Source organism: Microtus pennsylvanicus, chromosome 9 (assembly GCF_037038515.1).
Source record: "Microtus pennsylvanicus isolate mMicPen1 chromosome 9, mMicPen1.hap1, whole genome shotgun sequence".
Classification (NCBI taxonomy): domain Eukaryota; kingdom Metazoa; phylum Chordata; class Mammalia; order Rodentia; family Cricetidae; genus Microtus; species Microtus pennsylvanicus.
In genome coordinates, this window is record NC_134587.1 from 29,419,852 (window position 1) to 29,434,138 (window position 14,287).

The window sequence follows — 14,287 nt, forward strand, 5'->3', positions numbered from 1 at the left end:
GAGACTCACAGCCAAGCATCGGGCAGAATCCTGCAGAAGAGGACAAAGAAGATGGAGGGGTCAAGGACACCACAAGAAAAAACACAGAATCAACTAACCTATGCTCACAGAGACTGACCCCACAACCAGGAAGCCTGCATGTTACAGTTGTGTAGCTTGGTCTTCTTGTGGGATTTTTAACAGTGAGAGCAGGGGCTGTCTCTGAGTCTGTTGTCTGATTTTAGGACTCTTTCCTCCTGCTGGATTGCCTTGCCCATTGTTTGTAGGAAAGAAGGTCCTAGTCTTACTGCAACTTGATATAGCATGGCTGGTTGATATCTATGGAGGCCTTTCCTTTTCTAAAGCAAAATGGAGGAGGAGTAGGTTGGGGTGTGAGGTTGGAGGGGAGTGGCTGGGTGGAGAGGAGGAAGGGAAAATGTGGTCTGAATTTAAAAGAGATTAAATAAATAGCTAAAAATAGAAAAAGAGAGTATTCAAGCACACATGAATCAGGAGATGCAGACTGGTGTTTAATACAAAATGTGTTAAAGAATATGATTTGGGAGCCAGGTGGTGGTGGCGCACGCCTTTAATCCCAGCACTCGGGAGGCAGAGGCAGGCGGATGTCTGTGAGTTCGAGACCAGCCTGGTCTACAGAGCTAGTTCCAGGACAGGCTCCAAAATCACGGAGAAACCCTGTCTCAAAAAATGAAAAAAAAAAAAAAGAATATGATTTGGGGCTTGAGGAGATGTCTCTGCAGGTAACTTGTTCGCTTCTCAAGTATGACAACTTGAGTTTAGATCTCAACATAAAAGTCAGCCAGGTGTGGTGGCCCACTTATAACCCACTTATAGTCTGACTGCGCCAGGCGAGTTGAATCAAAGGAGCCAGGTTCAGTGAGAGACCCTGCCTCGGTATGTACAGTAAGCAGAGATTGAGGAAGACACTTGACATCAACCTGGGACCTCCAGGATCTCCCCAGGCACACACATACGTGTACATATGTACCCATACATTGTGCCTCCATGCATGCAAACTCACACGTACACCATACAGACTTAGATACGCAACAATGCATGCCTTTATCTTGTGGGAGCATACAATGGCATCTAGATGCAGACTGCGGCAAGAACAATGTTTGGGGAGGGTGGTAATCTTTCTTGAAGTATATATTTTTTTATAAAATGGCACCTGAACAGTCTTAGTTCATTCACACAGAAATTGTAAAGCAGTCTGGTGACTCTATTTTGTATTTGGAGCAGCTTTATATATAAGAGCCCATTTTTGCTGTTTCTAATTATTTCTTGAACAAACTGTCAAAAATATTTAGGTTTATCAACCTAACAAATGCTTGGCTGGCAGGCCTAAGAGAATACCAAGAATAAGATGTTTTGTGAATAGCAGTATGGAATTCATTTTCTTATCAAAAGTAGAAACATCAGGCCCAAAGTGTATTGTGACAAGCATACATTAGGCATTATAAGCATGAGCTTGAGGAGCTCCTGGCCCCTTGACGTAAGACAGTCCTTTTATTGTACAGGCAAAATGCTCTTGGTTTCCTGCCATTAAATCTAAGTGCCAGCTTAAGACTGAGCAGAGTTGAAACAGCTTTGCACAATACCCTCTTTAAGAGAACAACGTATGCCTGTAAGAGTGATTTTATTAGCTAAGAAGATGAGAAATTCTGTTTCTTCATATGAGGGAATTGGGCATGATTTTCTCCTTCTGGTCCAGTAAAAATGTTTCTATTTACTTTAAACATTCTGCACGCTTCCTGCAGCCAATTTTAGCAATTGTAAGAGAGGGCAGACTCTCCTACTGATTTCTTTTAAGTTAGAAGGTAGTTCATGGATACATTTTCATTTAATTTATATGGTCAGGTTATGTTAAGTAGACACAGTCTATTGATGTAAACATATCCACATGCTAGAAATACCCAGAACTTTCTCTGAAAAGAATTCAGATGTTACTGGCTGGTTTCTGTAATGGTTTCAGCTTTACCCAGATTTAGCAATGCCGCACCTCTGGATGTGACATGTAAGCATGGGAGGGAAGCTGTCTGTTGCCATATCTTGCTACATGGGAGTACCCCTTCCTCTGCTATATTTTCCCCAGTCATTGCCACTTGCCTCCCTCTACTGAATAAAAAACTACATAAACACAGAGAAGAAAGACGGAATTAACAGGATTGTAGAAATCTGGTTGAGGGTTAGAGGCACCCTGAGCCTAGTGGGTCTGTAAGGTTTTCATGACTCACCCCTTGTCAACATGACACCTTGGTGACTATAACCATCCCCTCTTCATTTTATGCTCCAGAAGCTTGTGAGACCTCAATGAGTCATGAAGAATCTTAAAATCAAATCCAAAGAATCCAAAGTGATGATAACAAAAGAGAATAATTGATATTTGAACAAAGGTTAGTATTTGACAATGGATAAAGATTGGTATACCTTCCCTTCCTCGGGGCTTTGTTGGCATGAGTTGTGAACGTCGTCTTCTCTTATGAATTTTCCAGGCCAGGAAGTCAGTCCTTTGATTTGGCCCCAGACCAAGTCACCAACGTTGAACGTCCTTGGTCTATAGTGTATCAATTCATGTGAAGAGGGGGAGTCTGGATTCCTTAGGTCATCTTCACTACTAATGCTTTTAGCATCTGAGGGACTAGGCACACACCCATTCATGCTTTTGGCATTAAAGTCTCCATTGTAATGGATGTAGTCTTTGACCAGAGAACTTTCCAAACTATTCGAAGAACCCGGAGACTGCCCCTCTAGGACTAGGTCTTGTTTAGCAGTGCCTAGCAGCTCTCCAAAGCCCCGACTCTGACGAGGTCTGTTTCCATTAATGTGCGTACATCTCTCCACAGTGTTCTCCAGTCTCTCCTTAAAGCCCATCATAGTTCTTTTGTAGCTGTTGTACCTGAAATTTTCCTCCAGAATTTTCTCCCCTTGACAGTTTCTTGGTGGTAACAGTATTGGGTGCTGTTCCCCAGCTAGAAATGGCAGTGCAGAGACATTGTTGGGCCTTTCATGACAAGGGCTACTGTGGATATGGCCTGGATGATCTAAAAATTCCTCATATTTCCACCTGTTACGCTCCCCTCTGGGACTTTGCTCCCCATCCCATTGTTTTCTGGATGTGTGGCAACTTGCTGACTTGAAATACTCAAACCCATCTCCTTCGCTGGAGTTTTTCCCATGGTCTATACTCTTGGGTAGCCGTGCCCCTCTTGCATTTCTCAGCCTGCCATCATGATCCACTCCTCCCATGCTCCGCCCGTGAATGACCGCACTTACAGCACTGGACAGGTTTAACGGGTCACCAATAGAGGCGGTGAAGGCACTCATGGCACTCAGAGCCGGAACAGGGCTGATCTGAGTTGTACTGTTGACAGCAGTGGTGATGACAACCTGCATTCCTTTGCTGGCCGCATCCACAACTGCTTTGTAAATGGCATCTACGGAGGCATCACCTGGGCCACCCATAACGAGGCCGTCCTTCCCCGGCTGACCAAGAGATGGGTCGATCCTGGGCTGCAGTTCACAAGGTGCATCCTGGAAATGTGGAAGTACAGTGTTTGGGTTCTCAGGAAGTGCTGTGAGTCCCGGCTGAGTGCTTATTCTTTTATTTAGAAGAGCTGCATCTCCTTGCATCCTCACCTTAAATAAGTAAGAGACGGGGGGGGGGGGGGGAGAAATGTAAAGACCTTAAAGAAGAAGGTCATAATTCCAAGATTTACCAAAAGACAAAGCAAGGAAGTACAAAGAATAAGAATAAAAATGAACGTGAAAATCATCCTATATAGAAAACCTTACACATTGATTATACATTTTTATTTTTTTAATTTATTTTTATTTTTTGTTTTTTGAGACAGGGTTTCTCTGTAGCTTTGGAGCCTGGCCTGGAACTAGCTCTTGTAGACCAGGCTGGCCTCGAATTTACAGAGATCCGCCTGCCTCTGCCTCCTGAGTGTGGGGATTAAAGGCACCACCACTCCCCGGCTGATTATATTGCTAGATTTGGGTCATTTCTTTAGTTGAAATAATGCAACAGATCTCTTTTAAACGTCATTGCCAAACATTTTCTAGAAAAATGAAACTTGTGGTGGACAAAAGGTGTTTCCAGTGATGACACTGCTTGCGGAATGGTCTTATTATTTAGAGTCTGTGATGGTGGATGTCTGTAAGCCCAGCATGAGGGAGTCTGAGCAGGAGGGTACAAATTCACGACTAGCTAGCTGTGCTACATAGTGAGCCCTAGCCTTGTTTTTAAATCGTGTATATTTTATGCTCACATTTATAGAATATTACTTTTTCTGTGTAATCTGTAATATATTTCGCATCTTGGTAGAAGCTGACCTCATGGCCTCACCCGGAAGGATGGGGTGTGGTGAGACTACACTAACGGCGAAGGAAATGGGCACTAATCACGGCAGCAAGGTGGACACATGGCACAGGAGGGTACAGGAGGGCACAGGAGGGCACAGGAGGGCACAGGAGGGCACAACTACCTGGGTTGACTCAAAATTCCAAAAACAGCACTGCTTTATACAAAAAAAAAAATTATAGGCCTGGAGAGATGGCTCAGAGGTTAAGAGCATTGCCTGCTCTTCCAAAGGTCCTGAGTTCAATTCCCAGCAACCACATGGTGGCTCACAACCATCTGTAATGAGGTCTGGTGCCCTCTTCTGGCTTGCAGGCATACAACAGATAGGATATTGTATACATAATAAATAAATAAATATTTTAAAAAAAGAAATAAAATTATATTTACACAAAAGATTGGAAAGCTTAACAATATTCCACATTACTAAATAGCTGGCAATAGACTCGGAAGGGCCTCGAACCCATTCTTTCACTCCTCCTAGTTATTTCAATGAAACCAGACATTGTTTCAGCTGAAGTCACACATGGAAGGAAAGTACCTGGAAGTTCTGAAACAGACAAGCCATGGGGTTACTGTTAGCTGGACAAGGGACTGTGGGCTGTCCTTGGAAGGCCTGGAGGTTCTGGTGTCCCTGGAGGAGGTGCTGCTGCTGCGGCTGACTTGGAGGGAACATCTGGCTGCTGTTCAGCAGCGACTGCAGGTGACTCAGTTGGTGGTTATTCAGAGAGCCGCTTATTGTCGACAGGTCACCTACAGGTTCGGGAAACGTGAGGTGTAAGTCAGCATGTCTCTCCAGAGATCCTGTGCTTATTTTTGCACCTGAGACCTCCTGAAACAAAAACTAAAAGCTGGGCTGTTTGATCATTTCTTTCAGCCTCACTTAGCCGTAAGAGTACTTTTAACATTTCGTTGTATCTGCACGATTAGCTTTGCTCTTTATATCACATACAGATTACTTAGTCCTTATGTTAAGCTTCGGAGCTAGACGCCTCCCTGTATCTATTACGATTAGGACAACTACTTTAAAGGTTGAAGACTTCCTCAACAGTACTAAGCAGCTGACTGAATGGAGACACAACGAGTGGGTACGAGATAGTCTCATTTACAAAATTTCAGTCTTAAGTCACACTCACAATAAATACCACCAAATAAAGTTAGCTGCTTAGTTTAGAAATATGCATTTTGAGCCAGGTGGTGGCGGCGGCTCACACCTTTAATCCCAGTACCTGAGAGGCAGAGGCAAGTGGAACTCAGTGAGTTCAAGGCCAGCCTGGGCTACAAGAGCTAGTTCCAGGACAGGCTTCCAAACAACAGAGAGAAACCCTGTCCTGAAAAACCAAAATAAAAAAAAATATGCTCTTTGTTTTGCAGTAAAATGTTAGCTAAAATTAAAACTTTAAAGAAACCTAACAATCCAAAAGAATTCACCGTTGTAGTTATTCTAAAGACTTTAAAATCGATGACATCAATGGATAGCATTAATAACTGGTTATATTTATATTTGAAATTCAGAACTGTTTTAGATTGTTGAAATTCTTTTGAGAACAGTTTTGTAACTTGAGACATATATGTCCATTACGTTTTTGAGTGGTTTAACTACAACTATTTTAGGTCTATATGAAACTAACTGTGCTGTATTACAAAAGTTTCCATATCACAGTCTGAATGTGTTCCGTAGTGTGTTGAGATGCTCAACATCATGGATACTTGCTTCTGTTTCTGGGCTTCATGGGCACTTCCTGCACTTCCCCCGATTGTTACCTGAACCCATCATTTAAATACTTGACATTATTTTCAAGTTTCTGTTTTTGAAAGGCTAATCTATGTGGATGACTTTGTTTTATGGCACAAATACATAATTATAAAGATAACAATCATGAAGAAATCTAGTATTATTTAGAGGGATGGTTTCCTTGATGTTTGGGAAGCTTCAGCTTGGAGTATTTTGATGCCTCGCCTTTTTAGTTTGGCTTCTCAGGGTTCACCTGGAAGTTCTCCTCAAATGGTTCCCATTCTAGTGCAGCTGCTCATACCAACCCTGTGATGCCACACCAACTAAAACAGAAACAAAGGTTCTTTAGAAGAGGCAGACTGTTCTTGACTGAAGAGAATGACGGGTAAGGTTAGGGCTAGGCGGCATCAGAATTGGAAGATAAGAGAAAGCAGATTACAGTGGTATTTAGTAATGCTAGCATTGGAAAAAGGAAAAAGGCATTTTGCGTTTGTTTAGCTGGTTTTGTGTGGGCATTGTTATATTTAATTCCTTAAAGAAGCTGTGACACAATAAAAACATTTTTAAAAATAGTGTGACAAAATGGAGTTTTAAAAAGGAGAAAAGAGAATTAGAAAAACGTTTCTTAAAAAAAAAATTTTGTGACAAAATTTTAACTTACCAAGCAGACCTGTCCCCAGTAGAGGGTTAAGTAGCTGTGGCATCACAGAGTTACTGTTGAGTTTAGCTGGACCAGGTGGATTCCCAGCACTATTAGATATATTCAGCAATGTTTCTGCCATTGACACCACTGCTGTCCCACCAAGTGTTGAGACAGTCAGTGCTGCCACTGCTGATGATGTAGTGGTTGTGGTAGTGGTTGCCTGGGAGGAGGTTGCTATGGAAACCTCTGGATGATTAGCGGTGTTGGCGGATGCTGAGTTCAGGACACCTCCCAACAGCTGGGGATTCAAGGCCATTAATCCCGAGGCCCCAGTGACAGCTGGGAGGAGCAGGGGGTTAAAAGTAGTGTCACTGCCTGTAAAGCTCGGTAAAGGGTTTCCCAGGGGGCTGGTTAAAAGGGTCTCAGCTCGGCTGTTGTCTGACTGATTGCTTGGCAAACGGTCTGTTGGGGCTGTCATCTGTGTTAATAAGGGTAAAGGGGTATTTTGCTGTTGCAAAAGATCTGAGATGGTCAGATTGAGAGATGGCAGGGGGAGCATGGCGGCTGCTTGTGCTTGGTTCTGCAGCAGGGCTGCTAAAAGCTGAACATGAACAGGCTGCAATACCTGCCCATCCATGTCACCGGAGAGAAAAGCTAAAGGGTGGAGGTTGATCTCAGACTTGCCTTCTCCTGCTGAAGGCTGGAGGATATTTAATAGATTCTGGTTTAGGAGATGCTGTTGATTCACTGGCAAAGAGATAGGTAGAGAACTGAGGAGGCTGGGGTTCAAGGGGTGTGGAAGATGGTTGTTTGAAGTGCTGTTGGATGGAAAATGAAGGGCATGCTCCTGGCCAACAAAAGGAAAATCGCTCCCAATGGGCAGCTGACTCTGCAGTGGGTTTCCAGCTGCGGTGGTGACAATGACTCCATCTTGGAGAACAGATGTTGTCTTTGTGATGGCAGGGTGGTTGCTGCCAGCTATAGCTATGGAAGATGGTAGGCTTGGACCACCTAGAATGAGAAGAAGAAACACAGCTGTTAGTTATGGACAGTAACACTACCCATAAAGCTTCCTAAGGTGCATTTCAGTTGCTCTACTTATTTCATTGTAGTAGATTTATTGTACCATAGATGATTTGACATCTACTAATGGTATTTAACTCACTTTGAAAATAAGTATACCGAAAGCAAAATAGGTTTCAGTCACTACTCCATAAAATGACGCTGGGCAAGGATGTTACAGTTCATCCATTCGGTTTGGTACCAAAGCCTCCTTTTTCTTCAAAATCATACCTTTTCAATTAAAAAAAAATGTTTGGCCTTATTTCTAAGAGTAGTACTTTCCTTTAATGAACAAAATAAAATCCTTTAAAACTAGGATGTACATGAAACAAAGCAGATAATAAAATAACTTAGTAATACAAAATACAAACATCTTAGCCCATAGCTTTCTGATTTTCCATATCAGTATGTATATATACATCCAGATACATGTACACACACACACACACACACACACACACACACACACACACACACACAACCACGTAACTTTACAACAAAACAACTGTGCTATAGTTTTTAACTTTTCATTTATCAATTTAGGGAATACCTTTCTCTTGTTAGTTGATATATACTGAATCATTTACTAGTTTCATGCATCAATATATGATAATTTACTATCTATAATCATGAATATTTTTGCTTTAAATTATTTTGCAAAAACATTGAGAACAATTACTGGTGACACTTCAATAAATATTATCAATGTATCTTTTCAATTGTCTATTTTTTTCTTTAAAGACATGGCTTCACGGTGTAGCCCTGCCTGACCTGGAACTCTTTATGTAGACCAGGTTGTCCTCAAACCCATAGTGTCTGCCTCCCAAGTGCTGGGATTAAAGTTGTAAGTCACCACACTGGGCTGCATAATTATTTTCTAAGGATACATTCTTGAACATATAATTTTCAAAGTCTCAAAAGCATATATATATATATAATATATATATATATGTATATATATATATATAGTCAAACTTCCCTCAAAGATATATATCAATATATATTCAATTTATTTTCCTTTAAATGGTATATAATATTTCTCACCAACACACTATCATTATTTTTAACAGCAAAAATAATGATTAATAATCTATTATTCTGAAAGTGTATATGAATGTTTCCATAACTGTACAATGGTAAAAATATGGTATTTTTTGTTTTAATCAAATGGAATAACATAATAATTTTTATATACCTTTACTCATGTTTAAAAACTATGTAGTATATTATGCTGATGAAATGTAGCATTTATATGTTGATTTCTATCATCACATATTAACACAGTGGTGAGCATTTTCTCATATACTTTGATTTGTGTTTGTGTGTGTGTGTGATTAAACCTAAACCCTTAAATCCCAGAACTATACCACCGAGTTTTCTTATTTTGAGATAGGGTGTTCTCAAGCTGCACAGATGGCCTCACAATTGTGGTTCTCCTGCCTCAGCTTGTGGATACTAGGATTCCAGGCACATACCACCACACCCAGCTACCACTGAATGTTTCCCGAGGAAGTTTATTTCAAAGCGTTCATAGAGAAAATTTCCATCACTGTTATGATTGCTATGAGATCAGAAACAGGTAAAAAGAGCTGGTCAGGTGACAAGTCTAAGGAATAATAGGGGTTTTGCTGCCGTTATCCCTGACATCAGCAGGGCTGTGGTACTAACAGGGGAAACTCAAGCTGCGACTACCTACACCACCTTGCTGCTGCAACAATGGCTTCTGCCTTCCCATCTGTCACAGTCTGATCTTTTTTTCAAAAATTTCAGTGTTTTATTTAAAGGCTGAGATTAAAAAAAAAGCTTCTTGAACATATATAAATATTTATGAAATATTATCATGAAATAACGACATGTTCACAAAGATTAGGGTAAGAAGACATACGGAATGCTGAAGTAGGCACACGGTATACAACTATTTAAATATTAATTCAGATTTTTTTTTCACAAAACAATCAACACCTTAAATATTTCATTGCTTCTTAAAATTGTCATTTCCATACATACGATGCATCATTTGCATCTGGAAGGCATCTTTTAAATGAGCCAGGGAGTCTTATTTACGAGGAATCACGATCACTGTCAATTTTTCTACCTGCTAAATAATAATGACATACTTAAACGTGGAGCTTGCTGTTCTTCTGACCACATGCAGATTATATTTTCAAAATATTAGCATATATGCAGCAAGGCTTTTGTAGATGATGGTTTTCCTTAGAGATTACTTTTTATTACTTTAATTTGCCACTGAGAAGCATCCATATTTATGATTCAAAGTAGTAGTCATTTGGGGATAACACTATTTTAAAAGCTCTCCATCTAAATATTCTTGAGAAATTATAATTAAAAGCACAGTCACTTTTTTTTAACCCTGCCAACAAGAAAGGATGAGTCTATAAGCGTTATAAAGGCAAGATGTGGACACACACACACACACACACACACACACTAATTTTCTCCAATTTCTAACAAGTCAGTTCAACAAACAGATACATTCTGTTGGAGAATAGGATTGAAATAGTGACAGAAGTTTAAAAATCTTGTCCAGAAGAAAGTCAGAGTTTAGGTAAAGTGGCAAATGCATAAATTTCCTAATCTTCCCCCCTCCTCAAATATATAATCACAAGGTAGGAATTTTTGAATGCCATGTTCCATATTAGCTAGGACGATGAGACTGCAACGCTAGGCCTGTAGCAGCTATAGAGACACATACAACCAGGGGACAATTATAAAATTGATGGTGTCTGAGAAAATGGCTAAATGAGAAAACTACACATTTTATTATGCATTTGAGAGATGAAAAGAGATAAAAAGTGCCTCTAAGTAGAGGCAAAATAATTTTTTAAAATACAGAAAGTAAGGCGGATGAAGGATAATGAGTCTTGTGTTTCACGAGCACAAAAATACCTGAAATGTGTTTGGCTTTTCTATACTCTGACTCTCTCAGCCCATAGTTAAACCTGCCAGTTTACACAGCAGTAAATATATTTGAAAACATATTTTTAAACCATTAAAGACAAGTATCATTTCTTATTTCTCTCTGTATTTCAAAGACAAAACAGTCATGACGCATGGTTAGATTAAAAAAGTGTTTGTTGGCTGAGACCCTAATATTTGCACTCATGCCTACAAGGGAGTTAACAATGTAGACATGGGGGAGCTGAAGATTGGTTTTCCAATTTATTGGCCCAGTGCCAGGACACAGGGACCACTGCAGAGGAGGTGGCTTGAAAATGACAAATGACGTTAGAGCTCCCAAGCAGTTCAAGAAGTTAAAAGTCACCTCACAGCAGGGGACATCCACCCCAGAGGACAGACCTACAGTCAGTCATTCATGCATAGAGCTGCTCAAGGAGAGCCCTCAATCTGCATGCACTTTTATATCAGAGGGCAGTTTGGAGAACTCTTATTTCTGAATTACTAACTGTAATATTCTGTGAGCCTATTTCAGACTTCTGCTGAAATAGGAAAAACTGTATATTCAGTTAAAGTATGTAAGGAAAGTATCTGTTAAAGCAGGTTTTTGGTCTTAGTGGTGAAAATTTCATCAAACATTATCAATAATCAAAGGCATGAGGGAATTTGGAAGAAGTTAGCAAATTCTAGTCATTTAATTAATAAGGAAAAATAAGATTACTTTGTGGCAATCGCTATGAAGTGACAATTTCTTTTTGTTATTTTCAAAGTAACACTCAGGTGTTGCCAGATGTCCAGCCTAGACCTGCAGCGGTGGGCAGTCCAGCGTGGTGAAGAAATGAGTATGCGGCCTTGCTCAGTGAACACTGCACAGAAACCTTCTGCACACACAACTCATGTGCCTAAGTACAGGGTGTGTAAATAAAAATAGCATAAAGAATAATGTATTACTAATTTAGTTCTTGAGATGCTTAATTTGCTTTAGTTTTAGAATTAATTCTGCCTCCAGATTTATCTCACTGGTCAACAACATTCCTGGGCAGAAGTTCACATTGTGATCAACTCTTGTATGACTTAATATTACTACTTCTACTATTACACATGTGTCAAAAAAAGCAGATCAATAAAGTGTTTAAAAAATGTCAGTAACTTGGTTCATTTAACTCCAATTTTGAATAAGTATTATTTTGTGCTAAGAACTTTCTAAACCGAAATGGCCAAATACCGACTTTTTATCCATGCAACTCAAGAGCTTAAGGAAAAATATTTTATGAAAAATTTTCTTTCACTGTTTGACCTTTATCATTTACTTTGCTAACAGTACTTTCATTGCATAGAGTCAGAAGTAATCCTTAATAAAAATAAATCCTTCCAGAGATAAAATATCATGGCCTAGTGAGTTTAATAAATATAATTTACTTCTCAGTTCCATTGAAATATGAAAAAGTGTCTTTTAGATTTAAAGGACTGATTTTTAATGATAATAACATAATAAGCTGAAAGATAACTTTTATGAGAAGTATAGGTACTCCAGTAAAGCTTTATAAACATGTTCAAGTCTTAGCAGCGGCCACAATAATGTGCGTTTACAGAAACACATCAACTTCATCTTTCTGCTTTGGGTTCTAGTACATATTCTTGACATTCCTGTCTAAGGAATAGGAAGACAGAGGAAGGGACCTGAGGCTATGTTTTTTTTTTTTAATTTTTTTTTTCCTCAAGGGAGAAACGGACCCCAAACAAAAGCACACTTAAGGTGAAGGGGAAGAAAGCAATTGCAGGATCCCAGGGAATGTTCTTGGCCTTGGAGGGTCAAGATGCTGGAGAAAGGAAAGGAGAGCAGAAAGACGTGACTTACATCTCAGGATGTAAAGATCAGTTTCTGGATGATGATGAAATGAAACAGGGAAAGAAAACAGACTGTGTGATTACATTATGTCTCTCCATCCAGTCTTCCTCTGTGGTGCTGGGAACGGAGATGGGCCTCAAGCATGCTATGCCAGCACTTCTACCCCTGAGCTATATACAGGCCCAGCCTGTTTCCTTTCATAACACCCAGAACCTATTGGAATTACTTTTAAAATGCTTGGAAAATGTAAGGCTACTCAAGTGGCAAAGCTCATTTGTTGTTAGGTAAATAGGGTATTTGTGTGACAGCAAGACTTGAAAAAGGAGGTTAAATCTCTGGTAGGATTTGTTTTCTGACCACACGAGTAGTTAAAATGCATCATTAATTACCAACTAGAAGTTTCATTTCAACAGACAATGCTGGATTTTTACTAGTCAACTCCGTATCCTATTATATCCTGTTTTATCTGAAGCTGTCAAACAGTGCCTAACTCAATAAACACCGAATTACATCACGGATGTTCTAAAACCACTGTGACATGCCAATGAACTACAGAGATCAATTTATTATGCTCCACCTAGTATTTTGACAAGTAAAATAGGAAATCTGGAGAACACTGTAGTGTTATTTTGAAAACTGTTTCTGATAGCTTATAGGACATCAGTGTTATTGGGTGCTACAATCATCTCAGTGTGTCGTGACGGTGGCTAAATGTTTAAGTGGAGGATGGAAGCAAGATGGAGTGAGGCTGAAAGCAAACCTCAGTGTTTTCATGAAGCTTTCACTGTTATAGTGACGTGGTTAGGGGGCTGTCATGCCAGTTGCCTGAAAACCACAACTGTGCGTTTGTGTGTGAGTAGATGTCATGGTGGACACAAGATCAGGGGACACTGTACAAGAGTGGGTTCTCTCTTTCTACTGTGGGTCCTGGGGATCCAAGTAAGATGGCCAGGCTCGGCAGCGAGCACTCTGACCTGCTGAGTCATCTGGCAGGCTAGGGTCAGGCTTCTGAGGTGTGCTCTAGGGAGCAGACTATTTGTAGACTGAAGTGTGGAAGCATTTCTGCGGAGTTGGGCTCCTGATGAATGTGCATACGTGTGCCCATGGGTGCTTCTCCGGGGAGCACTCCCAACCTCAGGAGCCGTTCAGCAGCTCTTTTGGACTTCTGTTTTTGGTTTCACTTCTAGTTTGTAATGTGTGAGTTTTTACTTTGAATTTGTAAGAAGTCTAATAATAAAAAGTAACTTTTACTCATTGCTTGATTGGCACTGATAACTGCTACATTCATAGAATGCAATATCCTTACAATTTTGAGTTATTTAGTACTACATGAATGTGGAAATAAAATTTACTTTGATTGGAATGTATTTTAGCATTACTTTTCATAAGTCAAGTTTTTGTGGGGTTGATATTAGGTCCCAGAATCTGGATTCTCTTTAGATGTTTTTGGAATAGTTTTTAGTAAATAATAGCTTAGGTAGCTCCTAAAGAATTGAAAGTTGACAGCTGTATAAAGAGAGCTTAATATATTACAGTGGAATAAATTTCTCCCAACTAGAACACTAGAACAATTTATTTCTTTAAAGGTACAAAATAGATAATTGAATCAGCAAACATCATATCACTCTGAGTTTCATTATCACTCTTGATTACATAGACTTAATTAATGTTTTACGTAAAAACATATTTTAACTCCTTTGATATACAAGAAAACATTAA

General features: G+C 39.8%; 1 protein-coding gene across 14 annotated transcripts in view; it reads right to left on the reverse strand.

Moving 5' to 3' along the window:
* Mbd5 (methyl-CpG binding domain protein 5) overlaps window positions 1–14,287 on the reverse strand; it is a 297,548-nt gene that overhangs the window by 30,258 nt on the left and 253,003 nt on the right. For 11 of the 14 annotated variants that reach the window (XM_075985276.1, XM_075985272.1, XM_075985274.1 and 8 more), the window contains 3 exons: window positions 6,760–7,752; window positions 4,905–5,116; window positions 2,431–3,639 (listed from right to left, as the gene is read on the reverse strand). In XM_075985276.1, the coding sequence (XP_075841391.1) occupies window positions 2,431–3,639; window positions 4,905–5,116; window positions 6,760–7,752 (2,414 nt within the window). The remainder of the gene's footprint in view (window positions 1–2,430; window positions 3,640–4,904; window positions 5,117–6,759; window positions 7,753–14,287) is intronic. The other 3 variants (XM_075985284.1, XM_075985283.1, XM_075985282.1) reach the window with 2 other exon arrangements.